The sequence below is a fragment of the Anomalospiza imberbis genome, chromosome 5, assembly GCF_031753505.1.
Source record: "Anomalospiza imberbis isolate Cuckoo-Finch-1a 21T00152 chromosome 5, ASM3175350v1, whole genome shotgun sequence".
NCBI lineage: Eukaryota > Metazoa > Chordata > Aves > Passeriformes > Viduidae > Anomalospiza > Anomalospiza imberbis.
The window spans coordinates 38,309,247-38,332,056 of record NC_089685.1 but is presented as its reverse complement, the minus strand read 5'-3'; the positions used below and the strand labels follow the sequence as shown (position 1 = coordinate 38,332,056).

Here is a 22,810-nt window from a genome sequence, read left to right as displayed (position 1 = left end):
AGATGCCATGGCTGGATTGGTGGATCTGGATGCACTTTCCTTCTAAAATTTTGCCCAGTCTTTCATCTGCTCATGGATGCCTTTAAGAGCCTGGGGCAGAGACATCTACAGCTTAATTACCTGGAATGTCAAGATCAGTCTCCTTTTGTTAAAGTTGAATCTGTCACTTTCCATGTTTCCATGTGATTTCAGCAAGGTGTCCCAGTGGAAGACAGGGGGAACAACTGCTTCCTCTTTATGTGACTGAGTGCTGCAGAGAGAGGATGGCTCCTCTCAGCTGCCTATTCCCTAGGCTGAAGAATTCTATTTTACTTGGTTGTTCCTCATACAGGAGTTATTCAATAACATCCTCTACTTTCCAGTTTGACTCTGTTTTGTTTGGTACCCAAAACCAGAACCAACAAAACATTCAGTACAATGTGCAGTCGTAGAGTGGTTTAGTGCTGGGGTTTGTTTTGTTCTGATTCTTTCCTAGTAATTCCTGATACCTGTTTGTCTCCTGAACACTGAATTTACTGTTTATATTGTGTATGCCTAATCTAACTTAACATTCTTCAAGTTATCTATGGGTGAGAATAACAAGCTCAGAGGTCAATGCCTGTGTAAATTTAGAAACATGTTCACCTTTAGTTTCACTTATGTACACTATGTACATTAAATTTAATCTCCTGTTCCACCTCCCAGTCACTCCCAATAAAGGACGCCTGCATATTTTAACAGTTGATCTGTATCTTTTCTGTTCTGAATAGCATCTGTGGACATCTCCCCAAACACAATGAAAAGCACAGGTCCCTGCACAGGTTCCTGTGACACTACTCTGGTTGTTCTGTCCGCTGTGAAAGCTGACCATTGGGTCCACCATTATTTCCTGCCTTTTCACCAGTGATTTATTCACAGGACATTTTCTTTCATTCTAAGAGGAGATTACTTTCTTGAGTAGGCTTTGGGGAGTGCCTTTGAAATGGAGTATGCTGTCAATCAAATTTCTGTCCTGGACATGTTTTTATAACTTAAAAAAGCTGTATTAGATTTGCAAAGTACAGCTATTCTACAAAAGCCCTAGTGACTCTTCCACATGCTATCATATTTACTTACTTATTCCTTAATTGTTCTAGACTTATTAGCAACACTTCATTCTGTATAAATATCAAGTTTAGTCCTCTATAGTTCTGTGTTTGTTTTAGAATCTTCTTAAGGATGATGTTTGTTACCCTGTGTGGTACTAGGGCGGTTTTAAATGAGAAGTTCCATTTAATCTTAAGTAGTTCAGCTATTATATTTTTCAGTTGCATCAATAGTTTCTTCAAAGCTCAAGGAGTAAATAAATAGATGCCTTGTTCTGGTAGGTAACATTTTAAAATTTTCTTTTTTTTTTTTCCACATTCTAACAGTGCTTCTGTTGTAAGTAGACCCTTCTCCAGAGGGTGTGCTCTGATATGACACTCTTACCATTCTTTTCCATGGTGAACATCAACAAAATTATTTATTCAAAGCAAGTGTCTCCTCTGAGTATGCCTCATATATAACAAATCCTATAACTGGATTTGTTATCTTTGCAGATTCATCAGGAGCCATCATGCTGAAAAGTTTTTATGCTTTTTTTCCAAGTTGTTTGTAACACTGTTTCTTACAGTGTTCACTCTGTTTTCGCTTCTTCAGCAGATATTCCAAAAGTCTTAATTTTTAGTTTCCCCTAGTGATATTATATAATGCTTTGGCTGTATTCCCATGGCCTCTTTTTTTAATCCATATTTTCTCTTCTTCTTGACCAGCAATCTCAGTTTTTATTTACCAAATTGTCTGTATTAATGTGAGCGCTACTTCTTTCTTGATAGAGTACAGCAGGGTGTTGTGTCTTGTCACCAACAATACAGAAGAGAGTCCCAGGTCTCGGGTCTGACAAAAGCCCAGGGTGGCACATGTATAGAACAGATGGAACCTTAGAAAGTTGTAGCTACTAAGGCTTAATCAGTTTACTACTGGCTCTGTCAATTTGCTTTTGTTTAGAAGACTTACAACTTGCCCATTTTGAACAGAATTTGACAGCAGTGTTATTTCAGCTTTGATGACTTAATTTCCTTTTGATTCTACTCTGTCCAAGATGAACACTTTTTTTAAAAGTATAGTTTATGTTGTAGATGTAAGAACTAATTTTAAGTTGCCATTGACCCATATATATTTTACTTCCATGTACTAAGCAGAATAAATACATTTCTGTAGTTACAGCTATTTCCCCCCATTTGTCCATTCTTATTATCATTTAATGAAATTTGTAAATAAATAATTATTGTGAATATGGTGACTAAATGGCGTTGACTTCATATTTGATGAGGAAATACGTTGCTGAATAAGGTTTTCTTTCCAGTCCTTAATCTGATTTTTCAGTTCCCTTTCAATATTGTCAGAGGTTGTGGTTCTCATTTTCTTAGGCAATAGGTACATTTTTTGAAAACTGTATGAATTTAAAGTTCTTGATCCAAAACACAGACATACCAGGTTTGTTTAAGAATAGATCTAAAAAATACAGCAGATTTGAGTTTTTCTTTGAAGCAGAGCTATTTGACTGAAATAATCTTCTGAATTATTTTATATTGGCAGTATAGAAGATGGTAGGTCTGGCAATGTTACAAGCACTGAAAAACTGTTGCAATCAAAGAATTTGTTATTTAAATTTAGCAAAAGATAGCCATACCTCACTAGGTGAATCAACATTAAATCTGCTCCCAGACACAAGTTTTATATCTGACTCTGACTTTCTTGCTTGATTTTCCTCCTGTTCTTAATAGGACTAAAATCCTATTCGGTTGTTCTGATCTTGTGAGTTATGGTACTGTGGGCTACTCCAGTGATGTGTATGGGGATGCACACTGAGGGTGATAAGTCATATCACTGAGCCTAGAACTCTTACAAATGAGATAAAAAATCCCTAATGCTAAGGACAAGCATAGTTAAAACTACTACTTTAAAAGTTACTGAAGTTTCTACTTCAACTAGAAATCTTTGGTGTCTGGTAATTATAGAAATCTAGCTCTTGTTCAGAAGAGATGGCAAAATTGAAAATAGTGCAAAACTATTTGATAGCAATGTTTTTCTTGTAGGTGGAGAGAAATGATACATTCAAAGTAGCGAGTATGTCTTAATTGAAAATGGTGTTAGTATTTATGTGCTATACAGAAAGCCTGCATCAAAAAGCCTACAAGATTTGGCTGGAAAAAAAACCTATTTGTTTAATGAAGATTTATTTTTAGGTCTTTTAGAAAACTTTGAGTTCCAGAATGTGGAAAAGATGTTACTATTAGCTAATACTCAAAAAACCCCTGCCAAAAAACACCATATGCAAGGCCTTTGTATCAAAACATTCAGGTTTGCCGATACCATGTGCCTCTTGGAATTCAGTTGTCTGTGCATTTGACCTAAAATACGTCCCAAATATGTGCTCTTCTTCATGTAACACTGTGGCAGTAGGGTTAACATAAGCTCTCTGTCATTACAAAATTGATATTTGAGCATGGTAGTATGTTGTGATGTGTATGTCACCTTAAGGTGTTCTTGGAAAATCGGAGTGCCAATGGGGAAGGCTGGGAAGATTAATTCAAAGCTAATATAAAGCCTTGCAGTGAGAGGCACAGGTATAGGTTTTCCATCCATTAAACCTTCCAATTACAACTAGCTGTTTTTTAGTAGTTATGCTATAATAATACAGAAGTATCATTCTCAATATCTTGGAAAGGGTTTGAAATCCTTAGTTTTATGTTATCTTTGGTTCCTTTCTGCTTGCATTTTATTTCAAATGTTGTAGTGTCTGTGAATGCTAGTTGTGCTGTGCAGTGAATGAGTACACTGCAAAAAAATTAAGAGCTGTGAATAATTGACAATTAAGGTACGGGATTTGAGCAAATATGTATTGTCAAAAGCATCAAGAGACAAAAAGGTGTTTGAGAACTTCAAAATTACTTTTGTGATTGGCATGAGGGTGGGGGTTATTGAGTTCTAGATGTGTGTTTGTCCTCACTGAGGACAAAAAGAGTCTTGCTGGATGAGCTGAATCCTTTCCTCTCCCTGGAGAACTTGACCCAAACATGTCAGGATAATTTTTGCTACTAACATGGAAATAGGAATCAATTAGAGTGAGAGGTACTGATTTTTTTGTGCTTGTGGGCATGGAAAGAAGAAATTCTGAATCACATAGATACTGAACTTCAACCTTTGTGTAACTAATACTCTGAATCCTTCAACTGAAAGGTAATTATTTATAAATACTCGAATGATTTGGAGTATCTTACTGTAGAAAGGGAATGCTGATCTTTATTATTGTCACACAATATTTGTCTAGTTTTTTTTTTTAATTCCATATTAAGAAATGGAGGATCATAACTATTGCCATTACCAATATCTTTTGCATCTATCTGATTGCGAAAGACTCTATGCAGTTATCTGCTAGAAACCTGTCTTGGTATTTGTAGTGCTGATATAAAGCTGGGAGGGGAATTTTGCTTCTCAAGCCTTATGAGGCCTGGGACCCCAGTATGATATGACTCACTCTTTTTTTTAAGCCATGACAACTGTTTTGCTGTACCTAATTACATATTCTATATTGCTGCAAAGCCCAGGGCCTCATTCAAGGCCCTTGCACTTCAGTTGGAAATAGCAGTAATTTTGTTCCAAACATTAATTTACTTTGTGTATACAATTGTTATGCACGTTTCTTGCTCTCCCTGTATTGGTCTTAGCATGTACATGAACAAGAAATTCAAGAAATTAAGATGTTGAATCTTACAAAATTATTTTATACAAGATACAGCTTTGTGAGATATGTTTTAGACAGTTAAACATCCACACTGAATTGCAGTCACAAACACAGAATGGATTTGCTAGACAAAAAAAATATCACTTCATTTGCAGCACTTAACTTGGTTAGGCTGTAAGTTGTATTATATTCTTACAGTAAGTACAAATTATGTGCATTAGAAGACAGACTAAAGCTTGATCCCAGTACTGAATTCCTGTGGAGCTGTTAATCCAAGACAACGGAAGGCAAAGCTGCCCTAGTTTTCAGCTCAGAGCACTGACTCACATACATAATAGTACTGCCATGTCTTGTGTTGCTCTCACTCTTCTCTGTAGCAGCCATACAGGTTTTTGTTCTTTGCAAGAAGTTAGCTTGTGATAGATGCTTAGATAATCATTCAATTTAGTGTAGAAATTATCCAGCACCTTTGAAAGAATCCTTTTTGGTAGGAGGTGAGGATAGGACAAAATGTCTTCATAATTAGCATTAACAGTACAACTATGAAATTGTGTCATAGTAGGTTGGGTTCATTGTACTAACTTCAGTACGAATAGGTTAGGTGGCTGGTGAAGTAATTTAAACACAATTTATTAACATGACCCTTTAGTTATGCCTTGTGTACGTAGTTGTAAGTCATTCAAAAGCCTTTGAAATTTGAAGGAAAACCACATCTGATCTTTTCTTAACCTTTTATTCTAAAAAGGTTCAACATTTCACCAAAACATTGCAGTCACTTTCTAGAAGGAACATGGCCCAAAGATATTTCTACAGAAGTGTAGTTCTGTTTGCTTAAATACGATTATTTTCTTTAAATGTGGCCTAACACATTGAAATTTTTGGAAGCAAGGATCAGTGTTTAATGTTTAAAGGTTTAATAGAGGCACCTTGTAAGGTTTGCTGAAAGCAATAAATAAAGATAAGGAATAAAATTCCTTCTTAGCTTTGAGGCAGACTGTGAGAAGTGCAGGGATCTGAATTTGTTACATGCATCTCCTTTCAGAAGGACAGCTGAAAACCTGCTTGACACAAGCTTCTCCAGAGTTTTGTACTTGAATTTTGTGCTGAGAATATACTGTCAAATAAGCCAGTCAACTCAAGTTGCACATCTTGCCTATCTTGCCTTTTCTGGCATTTCATTTTGCAGTGTAATGTCATACAACATCATTTTACAATTACTCTCATTAACCAAAGTATGTGGTAATAATATTCATGCCTATTCATACATGACCATGGCTTTTCAGAGGTGTCTGGCATCTAGGTTTCATGTCATTCTTGCAAAGAAGAACTGTGTGCATGCATTCAAGAGTAGTAATTAATCTTTTGTGAGTATTTTGCTGTGATGTTGCTTGATGTTAATTTCCATCCATAGAGAAAATGTGTTTGTGCTACACTAGGCATGTCTAAATGTATTAAACATGGGTTTTTTTCAGCACTACCTATTTTAGATGTAAGGCCAGTAATTATTTTGCATAATAACATGATTATATTATTGGTATTGTTTTTAAAAGTAAGGAAGTAAATGTGATTAAAGTACAGAAATACGTTAATTATGGTGACGTTTGTTTGAGTTTAGAAGTCATATGTAATTCTGCCAAATCAGGTTATATGACTCCAATATTTGAGAGTTTACTACCAGATAGTATGCATGTTTTCTATTTGCAGGTGGAGTGCGATGCACTTCACAGAGATGATATGAAAGCAGTCATTAGTATCCACAAGGCACTTAAGCAATAGTAGTGACTGCAGTAGAAAACTCATGAGGAAATCTGACTATATGTCTAAAAGTGTTTGCATAAAAATTAGTTTAAAAGTATTCAAATTCAGTGTTAAGTATTAAAAGATCAGTAATTTTTAAAATACATTTGCACCTTAAGTCAGTTTTGTGTGTGTGCAGTGCTTTTAAAGTGACATTAGTTGGAGGGAATTAGTTGCCCTGTGCAGGTCATGACATGAACCAGGTGCTTCAGTTACCATCTGCCATGGCTCCCATGGCTTGGGAGACCCAGATGATTTTTGTGATCTGTGTAAGGAAAACAGGAACACAGGAATTTCATGTTTTCATGGTCACATGATCAGGCAATCACTCAGGTAATTTCTAGCAAAATGGGCCTATATTCAGAACAGTTTGAGTATGTTAACAACTAAGTAATTAAGGCATGTGTCCACTTCCTGAAGAGCTAGCAAATGCAAAACATTGAACATTGCTCACTGAGTACTGTTCTTTGTGTTCCACTTAAGAGATGTTGTGGAGAAATACATCATGATGTTAGGAAGGGCAGTATCATGAATTTGAATGAAAGTTGCATAGGTCTAGGACGTTCTGACCTGTTCTGAATTGGTTGACTTTGCAGTCTTGATTTGCTTTAATTGCTTTTCTCTGTATGTATTGTTGCAGGCTGGGAAAACCCCACTCTATATAGTAAGTTTTTAATAAATCTTCGAGATAACTTCTGCGTTTGAGCAATAATGTTGCATGGTGTTTTTATGTGGTATAACTGGAGGCTTTAACTACACTCAAGGATTTGTTTTGATAAAAATGAGATTACCAGTTTTTAGTTACATTGTGTGATTTGTGCTTTTAGTAGAACAGCAAATTTTAAAACAGTGGAGTCTGAATTTCTCATCGGAATGGGCTATGTCAAAAGATGATGTAGCAACATAGGTTTTCTCTGCCAAAATCTTCCTCTTCTCCTGCCATGTGAGAAAATTTAGTGTATGATATGTGTCTCTTGGTAGAGTGCTGCTGATCCATGCAGGTTCAGTTGGTTTTGCTGTGCCAAAGGATCTGCACATGCAAATCTGATCCAGCTGTACTGCATGTGCACTATCCAATACTGCTGCTTTTGGAAAGTGCTTTCAAGTGAAAATGTGGTCCTTTTTGCCTCTAAGAAATCAGGGAGCTGAGAGCTAGCAGTTACTGATGTGAGACCAAAGGGAAAGAGGGTGGCTTTAAAATCTCTATGAGCCAGATAAAGTTGCTTGGCTAAACAACATGTAGCCTTGAGGATGCAGCTTGGGCAACCCTACTTTGAGTTGCCCGTTTTCTGCTCTTGAAGGGAAATACTGATAAATGACTATCAGTATTGACAAATGCAAGATTTGTCTTCCTGACAACTCACTAAGAAGAGACATATTTCAGTTTTTTGTGGAAGGCATTATTTATGTTTAGTGCTTGATCACTGTCAGCATAAATTTGACTACCTTTGATGGCAAACTTTGCTTTTCTTAGAAAGAAATACAGAATTAATAACATTTTTAACATCTGTGCTCAGTAAAGTTTAATTTAGTGGATAAGTGTTTTAAGCTTAAAATTTTGTCTGGTGAATGGATTTCACTCCCAGTAAATAGAATAGAATTTAATGCACCCATGAAGTTACTTAAAATTGAATATTTGATTTTGTGGGCCTGTGTGTCTGTGCACAACTGTTTGTTGCAGGACCTGCATGAAAACTAGAGCTGAATTAAGCCTGTGTCTGTGAAGGCAAGGCATTGTGAAGGCTTCCTGATCTTACTTTAGAGTCACAGTTGTGCCTAGGAATCTACAGGGTTTTCAGCACAGCTTACTCTTCGGGTACTTTCTAGATCCCTATGAAGAGCATGTGTTTTCTGGGGGGCTTTGTTTACTTTTATTCTAATTTTTTCTTGTCTTCAGATGTTGCTGCTATGTACTCAGCCTGTATGAAAAGATACTTGGTTTGTTGTTGCCCTGTTTTTTTCTTTCACTATGGAGTTCATGTAGCTGTGCTCCAGAATTGCACCAGCACTAGCTACTGCTACACTGGTCTGGAGCCTTTTTTGGAACCTTTATACAGATGAAAGGAATAGGAAGTAGTTTCTCAAATTCCCAACTAATGTTTTGACCAGGCTAGAGGGGCCTCATGTAAAGGAATTTATTTTTTTTTCCCCACATGTTTTCTGTTTTGGACTAGCTTTTTAAGTCAGCTGGGTTAGTGGGTAATTGGAGAGGGGAGACAGCTTGCTCAGTATTGCTGAAAGATGAGCTGAAATGTATACTCTGCACAAATACACACAGAAATAGTTGTCAGACATTTTGTAGCATGTGTAATGCATTCATGTTATTAATAGTTAGAGAATAGCATAGCAGTAGTTACTCAGATGTGTTAGTGTGTTTGGAAGGTGCATATTCCAGTTCCATGGTGGTGGGAGGATGGCTGGGGCAGGATAGTGTACATCCTTGCAGTCTAGTGTAATTAATGTGATGGCTCAGGAGGGAGGAGGAATCTAATTCATAGTTGTTTGGTGGAGACAGTCTGACTATGTTTATACTGCTAAAAAATACAAGACCTGGGTGTGAGCTCAACTGCTGCACTGCTGATAGAGCCTGTGGCTTAATTATTAGCAACGTTTTCTGGCATGGTTTTGGTTCATGCTACCTAATGCTCTCTTATGTCATACCTGAGGACTGTTTGAGGAATCAGGTATCAGGAACCAGTCCTCTTAAAATAGCATGAACATCACAGCACCAGTTTTGGCTGCCTGAGTAGTGCTACAAGGACATTACTAGCCTTTGCTAGCTCAGAAAGAACTGCATACCTTTAATCAACACGCCCGGTATGCAACACAGACCTGTTTCCTGCTCTGAAAACACTGCTTTGAGTTGTAGTTCAGCCCTTGTGTGATTTCAAATACTTTTGTCTGAGGGGAGCCTACAGATTCTTATTTCTTAGGGATACCACATTGTCTTTCTGGTCATTTTTCCTGCTCTGCTTTTTCTGTGAGTCACCTGAGATCTAGTCAGGTTTTTTCAGCCTGATCTAATCAGCTCCTTTTGTTCTGAGTGCCTAACTGCTTGTCCTGAACTCTTTTTCTGACTCTTCAGTGGTGAGTATTGCTTGAATATAGACATAGAGAATAACGAATTAAAAAAAAAGCTCTGTTAATTTGTTTAAATGTGTGTTTCTGGTTTACTTATTTCTGGGAGCTGTTTTCTTCTGAAAGATGCTTGACTTACCTGGGAGTTACTTGTGTTACCTGCAGGTAATTCTTTAATTATTTTCTCTCAGCTTATGTCCTTAATAGATTTCTTCATAGGTATGAATTGAGGATACTTACCTTTCTGTTAGAACTCTGATTGATTCCCTAGAGTTCTTCCAGTGTTTCTCCATAGACCCCTGGCTCTGTGTAAACAAGCAGATAAGTCATAGCTCCCTTGGCTTTGCAGGAGTAATATCTATCACTTGAACCCATGCATTTTAGTACATATGTTAGTTCTTGTTTGAAGATCTATTATTACATACTAGTTAAAGATAGTAGATGAGGCTGTAAAAAATAAAGTTAAGGTTCACAAAGTTGTGTTGCATTTCTGTGAAAAACATCTCTAGATGTTTATGTTTTCAAAGGGGTAACACAATTGAGAGGAACTATCGACTCCCTCATGGGCAGAGAGGCCCTGTAGATAGACCATGACAAATTAGAGAATTGGGAAATCACCAGCTGTATGAAATCTAACAAGGCTAGGTGCCAAATCCTTCACCTGGAATGGTGCAGTTCTGGTTGTGAGCATAGACTGGGGAGCAGGAAAGAGACCTGGAGTCCTGGTTGATGGCAAGTTGAACACGAGCCCGCAGTGCCCTGACGGCCAGGAGGGCCAACCCTGTCCTGGGGGGCATCAGGCACAAGATGGCCAACCAGGCAAGGGAGGGGATTGTCCTGCTCTGCTCTGTACTGGGGCGGCCTCACCTTGAGTCCTGTGTGCAGTTTTGGGTGACACAATGTGTAAAAGACATTAAAAAAAGCTATTAGAGAGCGTTGAGAAGAGAGCCACAAGGATGACAAAGGGTATGGAGTGGGAGCCATATGAGGAGCAGCTGAGGTCACTTGATCTGTTCAGCCTGGAGGAGACTGAAGGGAGACCTCACTGTGGTCTTCATCCTCACAAGGGGAGGAGGAGGAGCAGGTACTGATCTCTTCACTCTTGTGAGCAGTTACAGGACCTGAGGAAATGGCATAAAGCTGAGTCAGGAGAGGTTTAGGTTGGATATCAGGAAAAAACTCTTCACCTAGAGGGTGGATGGGGACTGGAACAGGCTCCCCAGGGCGGTGATCACAGCACCAAGCCTGACAGAGTTCAAGAGCTGTTTAGACAGCACTCTCAGTCACACAGTATGGTCCCTGGGGTATTCTGTTTAGGACAGGCGTTGGACTTGATGATTCTGATGGGTCCTTTCCAACTCAGCATATTTTTTGATTCTGTGATTCAGGAATGGAAGGTAAATGGGAAGGTATCTCTTGACTTCTGAGAGAAAGTTGCTTTTGGGAAATTTTGATGGGAGGAGAAGAAAGGTATTTCATCTGTCTTTTTGCTGTTTTTCACATCTGCAGTCATTCATGGTTTGTATTAGGGTCAGATTGCCTGTCAGTTGTTTAGCATTTAGATGTTATCCCACTTAAGAGCTGAATGAAACCTTGTCTGTATTGCAGAAGATACATAACTGCCATTTCCAAACAATTCTCAGTGCAGAGTTGTACTGAATGTGAGAAGTAGCTGTAGTTAAACCTTGTGATTTAAGGTACAGTAGTTAACTTGATTTTTTTGGATGGAGATAGAGTCTACCTGGAGATGTAAAAAGGCAAGAAACCCCAGCAGTAGGCCTCTTTCTTCCATGTAGGGAAGTTGTATTTGCTCACATCTTGAAGAATGTACAATAAATTTTTTAGGAAGCTCATATTTGAATTACATATGAAAAGAAAATTGCTTTGATAGCCTAATTTCATTCAAAATTTAACTTTGTATGTTGCAGGAATATCATTATATAGTAATAATTTGCACTAGTGTATTGTTCTATTTCAAAACAGTGTGCATATTCTTCATGTAAGTATATATATTAGTGAGCCCTAACAGCCTGATTTTATCCACGGGATTTGCTTTAATTGTTTGCAAAACTTTTAAGTAGTGTTTCAAGGGATTCCAGTGAACCTTTTACATAGTCCAGCTGATTTCAGAGTCTGTACTTGTTTAAAAACAATGTTAGGGCATTTTAACTAGCAAATTTGTAATAGTAGGGTTGGTTTAACATCTGGAAAACTTTGTCAGACGCTTGTAAACACAGACAATTCTATTTATTTAAAGCCCGATGACCAGCTTGTTTATGTAATCTCTGTATTGGCCAGATGAAATACCAAGATGAGCCAGGAGCAAAGAGGAGAGTTAGCCACGTTCCTTGCATCCCAGTTTGACAGAGATTTAATTGGCAGTAAATGGTTTCATCAATTGAAATGGTCTCAGCTGCCTATTCTGTCCTTATATATTCTCTCATGCAGCAGGTGCATGTCTGTGTGTTTGTATGTGCAGTGAATCAGATGAAGGAGCTCATGTGGAATGAGAGAAATGTTTTCTTTTTCCTTGTTTTTTTCACTTAGATCACACCCTGTCCTGCATTAATACCATCCACACAATCACTTTTGTAGACAAAACAAAAAGAGAACATGACCAATTTTCTGGAGCAGTGTTGATGTATGTCACTCTGCAGAGTGCTCACTAATAATTTGGTTTATTAGTGAAGTATATACTGTTAAAAGGTAATGCAAGCTGCCTGATATCATGTGCAAAAAGTAAAAGTAATTTTAAGGCTGTGTTTAGAATACTGCATTGAAGTGAGTGTTTGATTTCAGCCTTGGACAAAGAACTGATATTGGTAGATGTCTTTTGGCAGCAGTATTTTGTCACCAGTATGAAAGAAACCATTAGCATTGTTATGGATTACTTCTTTACTTACTGTTTTTCCATTCAAGATTTCCACAGACTATAAAAAGAATTCCTCTTTTAGAGGGAGACATTCAAATGAATGGGTCTCTTTGTTGCTCATGACAAATCATTCACTTTTATAGTAATGATTAGATACTTTAAATATGGGTTAAAAATCAAAGTTAAAAAATATTAAGGAATATAAGCCAGATTTGTAAATAAGTATTTATGTACAAGAATAGTCATCTGTCAGAAGGGGCAGGTCTCTCCTTTTCTCCTTCCCTTTCTTCATCTTCTGCCAACCTTCAGTTCTCCAAAAGTGGAGGAGACAAGATCGTAAATTATAGATGCTTGCCTCATTTCAGGATCTTCTGAATAGTTTGAAATCTTAGATTATTTTTTTATTTATAGGCACATAATGCTATTTACAGCATGACTACTTGTATTCATGTTGCCAGAGACATTTGAACGCACACAAAATAAATTTCCTAAGATGACAACAGAGGTAAATAATACATTTTCCTAGTGATTTCATCATCACTTTAAAGAATGATTGGTTTGCATTTACATAAGAGATTTCAAAGTAATAAAAATCATAATTTACCAAATCTGCAATATTAATTCTGTGTTCAGAGGAATTTTTTTTTGTGCATCAGATGTGCATTTTTAACTTTTTGTTCACAGTTAGTTTTAACTACAGAAATAAAAACCACTAATACTGACTGTAGAAACATCTGTTACAAAGGACTTTTTAACTGAGTCAAGGTTTTTTTGTTTGTTTGTTTTAACAGCTGTCATTTGTAGCAAATGAGAGCATTTGCTATGCACTTCGACTCTGAGCATTTTTTTGCTTCCCAGCTTTTTCTGAAGAGCTGGCTTTTCTGAATAGTAGTGCCAAACTTTTAAAAGTGTCCTGTTGAGTTAAATGTATGAGTCTATGTAATTGCTTTACAGCTTAGAGATGCGTTTAGTATATGAAAATGTTTTAGCAAGTATGCGGGTATACAGTGCGTTCATTGCATCCTTTTAGTGTCTAGAGTACAAAGCAAGCATCTCTTACCTTAAGATTTCTTTGCACAAAGGTATGTGCACTTCACCAGACTGCAATTTCAGGTGCAATTTTTCCGTTTCTCATGATTCTGCCTTTCACTGCAAATAGAGGCTTATGTACACAAGGAAAGAAGCTGTTAAAAAAAATAAGAACTGAGGAAGATTAGAGCCCAGAGTTCCTACTTTATTGTATCTTCAGGCAGTTAAGCAAAATTTAGACCCAATGTAACTCTCCATCCAAGCCTAAAAAGGCAATTGAACTGGCTTGCCCATAGCTAATGGGGCAGCTGGGATGTGTCTGAGACCATGACCACCACGAGCTGTGTCTGATGTTACTGATGTGGCTTTTCAACTCTCAGATACAGGGAACATGTATCCTAATGTATTAGATGAAACAAATTGAATCTCTTCACATACCTCAGAGTCAAATCACTTCATCAGTTACTGCTGACTGTCTTAAAGCTAAAAATCTTTAAGGCTTGAAGGGATCTTGGGAAGTCTCCAGTCCAAGTCTTGCAGACAAAGCAGGATACGTGTAACAAATTGCTCAGGACTGTAGCCAGTGGGGTTTTTATTATCACAATGGTAGAAATATGTCTCCATCATCTTTACCCCATTAGGAATTTGTACACATTGGCAAGATACCTCCTGAGCATCCTATTCTCCTGGCTGAACGTTTCCAGCACTTTCAGCTTCTTATGTGTCAGATGCTCCAAACCTTTAATCATATGTCCAGCTTTGCTGGAGTCTCTCCAGTATCTTATTCTCATACTGAGAAGTACAGAGCTGGACCCAGCATGCCAGCTGTGGTCTCACCAAGGCTGAGCAGAGGAGAATTAGAGAATATGCTTAGTTGGAGGGGACCCACGAGTCCAACTCCTGTCCCTGAACAGGACACGCCAGGAGTCACACCATGTGTCTGAGAGTATTGTCCAAATGCTTCTTAAGGTCTGTCAGGTGTTCCCAACCACCCTGAGATGTGAAGAACTTTTCCTAATATCCAAACTAAGCCTCCACTGACACAACTTCAGGCTTTCCCTTGGGTCCTGTCATTGGTCACCACAGAGAAGAGATCAGTGCCTGACTGTGCTTGTCCCTTCATGAGGAAGTTGTAACTGCAATGAGGTTTCCCCTCAGTCTTGTCCAGGCTGAACAAGTCAAGGGACCTCAGCAACTCCTTGTGCGAGTTCTCCTCTAGTCTTTTCACTGTCTTTGTAGCTTTCCTCAGGATGCTGTCCTTCAACCTGCTGGCAGTGCATCCTGAGGATGCCTTGGGCCTTTGCTGTAAGGGAGCAGAGATGGCTTACGTTTGATTTGATGTCCACCAGGACACCCAGCTTCTTTTCTGCACAGCAGCTTTCCACAGCATGTACTCCTGCTTGGGATTATTCATCCCCAGACTCAGGTTCAGGATTTGGCATTTTCCTTTTTTTTGGACTTCATGGCATCTCTGTAAGCCTAATTTCCAGCCTGTCTGTGTCCCTCTAGATGGCAACAGAGCCACATGATGTATTGTTAACCTCTCATCCAAGTTGTTTGTAGTGTGCCAACTTGCTGAGGCTATACTGTGTCTCATAATTCAGGTCACTAATGAAGTCATTAAACAGTACTGGCCCCTGTATCAATCCCTGCAAAGGTGGCTGGCAACCAGCTGGACTTTATACTGCTGCTCATAACCCTTTGGACCCGGTAGTCACTGCACCTCATGGTCTGCTTATCTGGCTTCTATTTCCATATACATATGTTGTGTGGGAAGGTGTTGAAAGCTTTGCTAACATCTAGGTAAGCATCATCTGCTTTGCCTTCATTCACCAAGTCCTCTCATCATAGAAGGCTGTCAAGTCAGGCATGGTGTTCCCTTCATATTTCCATGCTGATTTCACCTTTCTGTCCTTGAGGATTTATTCCATTTCCTACTCAGGGACTGAGCTAAAGACTGTCCTGTATTTCCCTGGATGTTCCTTCTTGAAGAAAGGAATGACATTTACTTCATTTTAGTCCTCAGAAACCTTCCCCTGCTTCCATGACCTTTCAAAGATAACCTACCCTTAAATAAACTTTAAAAATAGCATTGGTAACATTTAAAATTGTTTCTCTGCCCTTTTAGAGGTAAAATTAGGTTTCTGTTTCACAGCTGTGAATCACTAATTTTTAGATGTCATCAATGATAAAAATAGTTATCAGTGTTAAACCAGCAGTTTTGCCACATTTTTGGGTTTCTTTAAATAGTTCCCATGAATTTGTTGAATTTTGCTCTTCTGCTTATCTTAGGGATAAAGTGTAGCACGTATGGCAGAAATGGAAAATGCTTCATAAAATAAAATGTACTTTCAGATGAAGATTTTTTTCTATAATACAAATATTTTTTAAAATTCTATTTTCTATAGTAAAATACTCTTTCTGTCCTAATTTTTAGTTTGTTTATTTACTTACAAAGTCACTAGTGTGCTGATTAGTGAAGGCAGTGTAATGTTTTGTACAATTTTCAGAGTGGATGGAATTTCCCTTGCATCTTGTTTTGAGAGCTCATTTACTTCTTTGCCTGCAGTAAGTGTTGTAAGTAGACAGCATTTCATACTTTGCCTTTTTTTTTTTCTCATAAAGGCAATTGTCCTTTAAGTCCTTAAATATTCTTTCTTGACTATTTACTTGTTATTTGCTGGGGAGGTGTTTTGCCTAAGAAAATAATTGGTTCATGTTCTTACAACATCCTAAAAAATATTTATGGACTTACTCTGTCAAATCTGAGCCCTTGTTTACCAGTTGAAACATGTCTTAATTTTTGTACTTGACAGCTTCAGTTTTTGTTCCCATCTGGAAGGATAGCAGTGGTGCTGAGGAATTGAAACAGTTTTCTCTGCTGCTCTTGGACAAGTTGATGAATAACGATCAAAGTGCACATGTGTGTCCATACTAGTTAGAAGTGGAGGTGTACTGGTGGCAGGGTGTGAGCTGTTTCACATGTTGTGCATGCAGGGGGATGGAATTAGTGCATCCAGTTTTATGATCTGAGGTAATCAGAGGCAGACACTTAAGGCTTCTGGGGTGATGTTCAGAAGCAGTAACATGGTGACAATAATTCTGGTATTGTCCATACCTGACAACAAAATAATGCAAAACTGACTTTTACAGTGGCATGGGACTGCTCTCACTGCAGACTTAGTTTTCTGTGGAGTGATAAGGTATTTTGGCAGTATAGCTACAAGAAAAATATTAATTATTTTTTTCTTTTTATTTCTTTTAGGACTCCTCCAGGATGGTTTCAAGCAGGTATAAAAGGTATGAGATCTTTGTACACAACAATTTTGTTTGCATTTCTGCCAGAAATAATGCTGATTAAATGGCTATTTGTAGCAGAAGCCATCATACTGCTACTGTAGATATATAGCCTGATATCAAGCAAAGGACCTGAAAGATGCAGCAAGCTTATCCAAAGCCCTCTATTATGTTACTACTTTAAAATAAATTCCACTAGTGTTTTACTGGATCTTGCTAGGGCAGAATAGTTTCCCAATCAAACGTCAAACTCTACTACACGTTGCCTAGGAGCCAGTATTTTCACAGCTTCATTTATGAACCACTGTATTCCTAAGTTGAATAAAGGAAGATAATTTTGTTGCTCTCCACAATAATAGTGAAAGATGGCTTTGTCATACTACTGTCTCAGTTGTAGAGATGTTTCTCATACATAGCATGTCCTGTTTGTTATTTGTTTGTCTTTGAGTCAAGTATTACACTGGTCGTGACTCCAGCTTTTAAATCAGAGAAGTACTTCAGAAGTTCTTGATGCACCCGACCAGTGTGTGAAATTTTTGTCCATGTAGAATTATTACTGACACAACTATCACAGCTATTAGGAAATGTTATCGTAATACGGGGTCTAAAATACATCAACTGAAGCAAGACAATTGTGTAAGAATACTTTTATTTGGTACATGAATGCATTCCCTTTCAGGTATCCTTTACTTGGGTAAAATATGTAGGTGGTTAATTCATCAGTGTGTGTATATATAGCTGTATATGTATATGTGTGTGTATATATAGCTGTATAAAAAGTGCAAAGCGCATCTACAATTATCTAGTCTTCACTGCTGTATTTTCGTATTTTCTACCCCTCAAAATTGTTCACCTGTAGACTCATAGAATGGTTTGGGTTTGAAGAGACCTTGAAGATCACCTAGTCCAGTCACCTGCCATGGGCAGGGACACTTTCCAGTGAGCTAGATTGCTTTGAGCCCCATCCAACTTGGCCTTGAACACTTGGAGGGAGGGAACACCCATAGCTTCTCTGTTCCAGAGTCTCACCTCCCACGCTGTAAAAAAGAATAACCTATCCTGTTATGCTTTAGCTTTCCTAGCATGGTGTCTTTTATATTTATATTCCCAGGTTCTCATAAACTCAGTTGAGTGATGCTTTTTATAGGTTTTTCTGTTTAAATCACTTTGTCATTGCAGAATGGGCGGGCTTATTGCCACAAGCTTAATAACTATGTAATTTCATGATTAATTTCTTATTAATCAAGCACGTTTTAGTTCAGTCTTTACTTCCTCTTCAGTCCTGGTCAGAATTGTATTGTTGTTTGTATCTGCAAATACTTAGTGGTGTGTGTCATACTTTTGTGGCTTTTCATAAACCTTATCTCTGCTTGCATGCTGTATATACTCGCTGTATATACTTGTGCGTGGGGTGGTAATAAATAGAAGTTTGCACAACCACGTTCGTAACTTATTTGAAAATAATCTAATTCTACTGATTAGCATTGCAAAAGGAGGAAATGCCAAAGCTAGAAAACGCTAAATTAGACTTGGTTATGCAGTCTTCCCTCAGTCGGCTTTAGTTATATGTGGGATGTAGAGTCTTTGTCAACTTCATCTGTCAGGGCTGGCATCACATGCAGGAGGAATCTGACTTGCTGCAAGCTGCTGTTCAATATTTTATGGATGTTGCCATCTATCTTAGTTATTGCATAGTCTTGAACTTCAAGTTGAAAGTGAAGTATTATTTACCACTGTCAACACAATGCCCAGTGCTCACAAATACTCAGTAGGTTTTATTCTCCTTGAATACAATACCCACTGTGATTGGAATTAATATTATCTATTAATTTTCTGCTGTATTTGAAAATTTCTTCCTCCCTGAAATAATTGTTCTTGTGAGAGTACTTAAGTTATTGCTCCCACTGGTTTTGCCTTCCGGTTTGAATGCTAAAGGAGTCAAAACCAGAATTGTTCTGGGCTTGTTTGCTTCTTCTAACATCTGCAGTGGGTGAAAGTCTTACAGAAAGCAGCCTCCTCTACAGTAATTCTTATTCAGATCACTCACTGAAGTCCCAAATACATTAGGAGTCCCTTGGAGTCAGTTGGTTAGAGTATGGTGCTAGTAACACCAAGGCAGTGGATTCAATCCCTGAATGGGCCATTCACTTAAGAGTTGGACTCCGTGCTCCTTGTGTGTCCTTTCCAACTCAAAATATTCTGTGAATCTGTGAAGTGGAAAATGCCATTCTGTGATTGCACCTAGAATTGGAATGTTAATGCCAAAGGCTGAATTGCAATAATAGGCTGCTTCAAGACTCAAATACGTTCAGCTTAATTTGCTTTTAACAGTCTTGGGTGTACTCTCTTAGGTTTTCAAAGCAAACGGAGTGAAACATGTTTCACATAGGGACAAGCACTTCGAGATCCTATTTGAAACTTACTTGCGACAGTAAGTGGCCAGTACTTTGTGGGAGATAGATGGTCAGTAGACTTTATAGACATATGATAGTAAAAAGGAAAGTATATTTTCCTGAAATGTTGGATTCTGTAATAGATTCTCTTTCCCACTGAAAGACTGAGTTATTTGCCAGAAATATTCAGGTTGCTCTCTTCCATTTTTACCACTGCTTCTTCTCTTTTGCCTTCTCACTCTTCCCCAGTTATTCCTTATCAAACATGACATCTTGTTCATCTCAGCATTTTTCTTCACTTCACTGGTTTCCATATCCTAGTGCAGTTAGACACCCTTTCCTTTCTCTTTTCCATTTCTCTTACATCCTTATATTTAATCCTTGAGGTCCTAGTCTTCTCTTTATTATTTGTCTGATTTTGTGTGTGTGGGGGTTTTCTTCTTTGGTGTTTTGTGTTTGGTTGTTTTTTTTTTTTTTTTTTTTTTTTTTTTTTTTTTTTTTTTTTTTTTTTTTTCCTTCCTGTTTTGTCTCCATTATCCTTTCTGATTTCTAGTCCTGGATTATTGATATTATTCTGGACTTCCATTACCTTTCCTTTCCATTTTCATTTAACTGTTTTCATATTTTATGTTATGATCTTAGAGATTCTTCTACAACTTCAACAATTCTGTGATTCTGCCTCTACACTGAGATACCCATCCTCCCTGTATCTGACAAGAGAAAAGAGATTAAAAAGCAGAGAAGATCAGTTATGTGTATTCTTACAGAATCATTGTTCTCTTGGTGTGTTCCAGGACTCAAGGAATTGTACGGATTTTACACTATGAATTATACTGGCTACTTTATGGATGCAACAGTCTGTGACTAAACATTTATATGACATTGCTGGGAAACCTATTTGACTGAGTGTCCATTGACTGGAAAACCTATTTACAAATGAACTCTGATGGTTTCTCTATGTTACTGTGTGCTTAGTGACTTGGACAAACTGAGCCTGTCTCTTTGTGCTGTAAAGTAAATAAAAGTTTGTGATGAGGATCTTAGTCTGTAATTGTAGTCTGTCTTCTGAATTTACTTCAGAAATTTTCACACCCCCCCAGAAGTTTGTGGAGGGGTTCCTTTGTAGTTACATTATTAAGTGCATAAAATATTTTCAGGAGAAAGTGACTGTTTTGTTGTGGTCTGGAGTGGTACTGTGATATCTATTAAAAGCACAACCAGAATCTGCAAGGTCATGCTCACATGAAGGGCACAGGGCTTACAGGAGAGTATCTGGGAGCTGTGGTCAGTCAGTCATGTGTCCTAACTGTAAGCTTCATGTGTTTTAAATGTGTAGGTATACTTAAGTTGCAATAGCCCATATCAACTTCCCATTCTTCCATTTTCCTCTCAGGTTTTTTAATGTAACACGACTTATCTTGGCCATTTGAAACTACTGTTATGAAACTGGGTTTGCCATTTTTTGCACTGCTTTGTGAATAGCTATTTGAAGTACTAAACATATTGCCATTAGTAAGAATGGTTTTCCGATTTAGGTCTGATGGTATCAGCACAGGTGGTGTTATCAATGATTTCTCAAACATGAGAAGGACAAAGTGCATTTTCTTTATTGAAATACTTGAGTCTAATCTACATGTAACATGAATTATGTTTCTTTTGTAAACTAAAAGGCTTGTTTGCAAGTAACAGTAAAGCAAGATATTTATGCGGACATAGGAATATTTTTATAAGCACAGAAGGTTTGTTCTGTCAGCTTACTTTAAAGACTATCTACTAGTTTTTGAACCAATTTAGTTTCTTTCTAAAAAAATTGTAAAGTAAACCTTGCAGATGGGGTTTTAAAGATTTTTTGCGTGGTTCTTGAATCGGATCAATTTGATCTGTTTACAAAAAGAGCTAGATTAAAATCTCTTCATGGTTCAGAAGTGTATTCCCCTTACAAGTGTGTTTACTAGTGGAAATGATTACAGTGTGGTATGGTTTTATGGCTTCCAGTCAGCATGTCAGAGAGGATTTTTGCCCCCTCTTTTAGGATAGTACAGCACATTAACATGGAACCCTAGAGGTAGAGACTATTTAGCTGTAATTGTAAAAGACTCCATCATACTTGAGTTTATCATTCATGTAAGAGTTGAAAAATTAATGGGGAAGTAGAGACCATAAAAAAAAGAAGGTGCTTCAGAGCACTCATTGGAGGGGCTCTGAAGGAAATGTTTGAACACTGCTGAAATTGCCTTGCTGAGTGTTTTTAGATAATTATAAAACTTTAACTATATAGTTTACTTTCCATCATACTAACCTTGATCTCAGTAATTAAAAAAAACCACAGCCACGAAATGCTGTTTCATAATGCTGTGCCCAGACTTGCCTGTCTTTAGGAGTTTCACAGTGAGGGCTGGCTTTGGAAGCATTGTCTCATCTAGCTTGTTACCTTAGGACCACTGCTTTGCAGATATGAGCATTTTATTTTAGACAGGGGTCACTTAAGAAGTTTTTCTTGACTTTTGTAGCCCTTCTTGAGACACTGCTGATGTTATGAGAAGGCATGAACACATAGGGTTTATTTCTGCAAAATGTTTTGGTGGTCTAAGTTCTGGCTGGAGTTCCTCACTGCCCCTTGTGCCAGTGCTCATGCAGCTGGGCATGCTGCTTCAGGGAGCCACTGTGGCTGCAGGTTGATGGCTTTCTTTTGCTTGGCTGCTCGGTTGCTGCATTGTAGTTTGAGTAGTTTCCCATTCACCTGGAGGCCAGAGGCAGGAAAAGTGGAGGAACCTAGGGAATGCAGCTTTAGAAAAAGTAAGACTGCCTTTCCTTAGCTCAGCTCTGCAAGCCACAAATTTGGTTTAAGTGGTCTGAAGTAACAGCCAAGGTGCCCTATTTAGAAATAATTGTCCTTTGCTTCTTCCAGCAAGTTTCCAAATCAGGTATAGTTATAAGATTCTGGCATAAAAACAAACCTGTTGTAGTTGAAATACAGCTTGGACAGGGTGATTTTCACTGGGTGAAATGGCAATTTGGACAGTGCTTTATAAAGACATTGAGAGAATCAAAGAAGCATTGGAAGGAGCAAGAGATAATTCACCTTGCTGTAATAATGCCTTTAAACCTGTCCCTGTATAAATAACTGATTTTATTGTAAAGAGAATAACTAGGAACATCATTCCTAGTTATTAGGAAATAACTAGGAACATCAAACCAGAATTTCTGTTTCTCTGTTAAGAGGAGTCAAACTAATTTTGCTATATTGTTTTTGGTTTAAGTATAGCCAGAAAAGAAACCTTGTAAAATATATTTATATTTGTGTATTTTTATATATAAACATAATCTGCATGTATACTTCCATAGACAGTATCTTCGTTGGGGGTGGTTCATAGATGTTTCCTCTTAGTAAAGAGACACCAAGTTCAGTGATACTGTTTTTTTTTCTAGCATCATTGTGGAAAGGATCCCGGGGGGCATCAGGCACAGCATTGTCAGCCAGGCAAGGGAGGGGATTGTCCCACTGTGCTCTGGGCTGGGGCAGCCTCACCTTCAGTGCTGGGGGCAGTTTTGGGTGCCACAATATAAAACAGACATTAAGCTCTTAGAGGACATCCA

General features: G+C 37.9%; 1 protein-coding gene across 2 annotated transcripts in view; it reads left to right on the top strand.

Moving 5' to 3' along the window:
- The window catches only part of PAWR (pro-apoptotic WT1 regulator), a 67,007-nt gene that overhangs the window by 34,742 nt on the left and 9,455 nt on the right, over window positions 1-22,810 (top strand). For both annotated transcript variants that reach the window (XM_068190295.1, XM_068190293.1), the window contains exon 4: window positions 16,789-16,823. In XM_068190295.1, coding sequence (XP_068046396.1) covers window positions 16,789-16,823 — 35 coding nt within the window. The remainder of the gene's footprint in view (window positions 1-16,788; window positions 16,824-22,810) is intronic.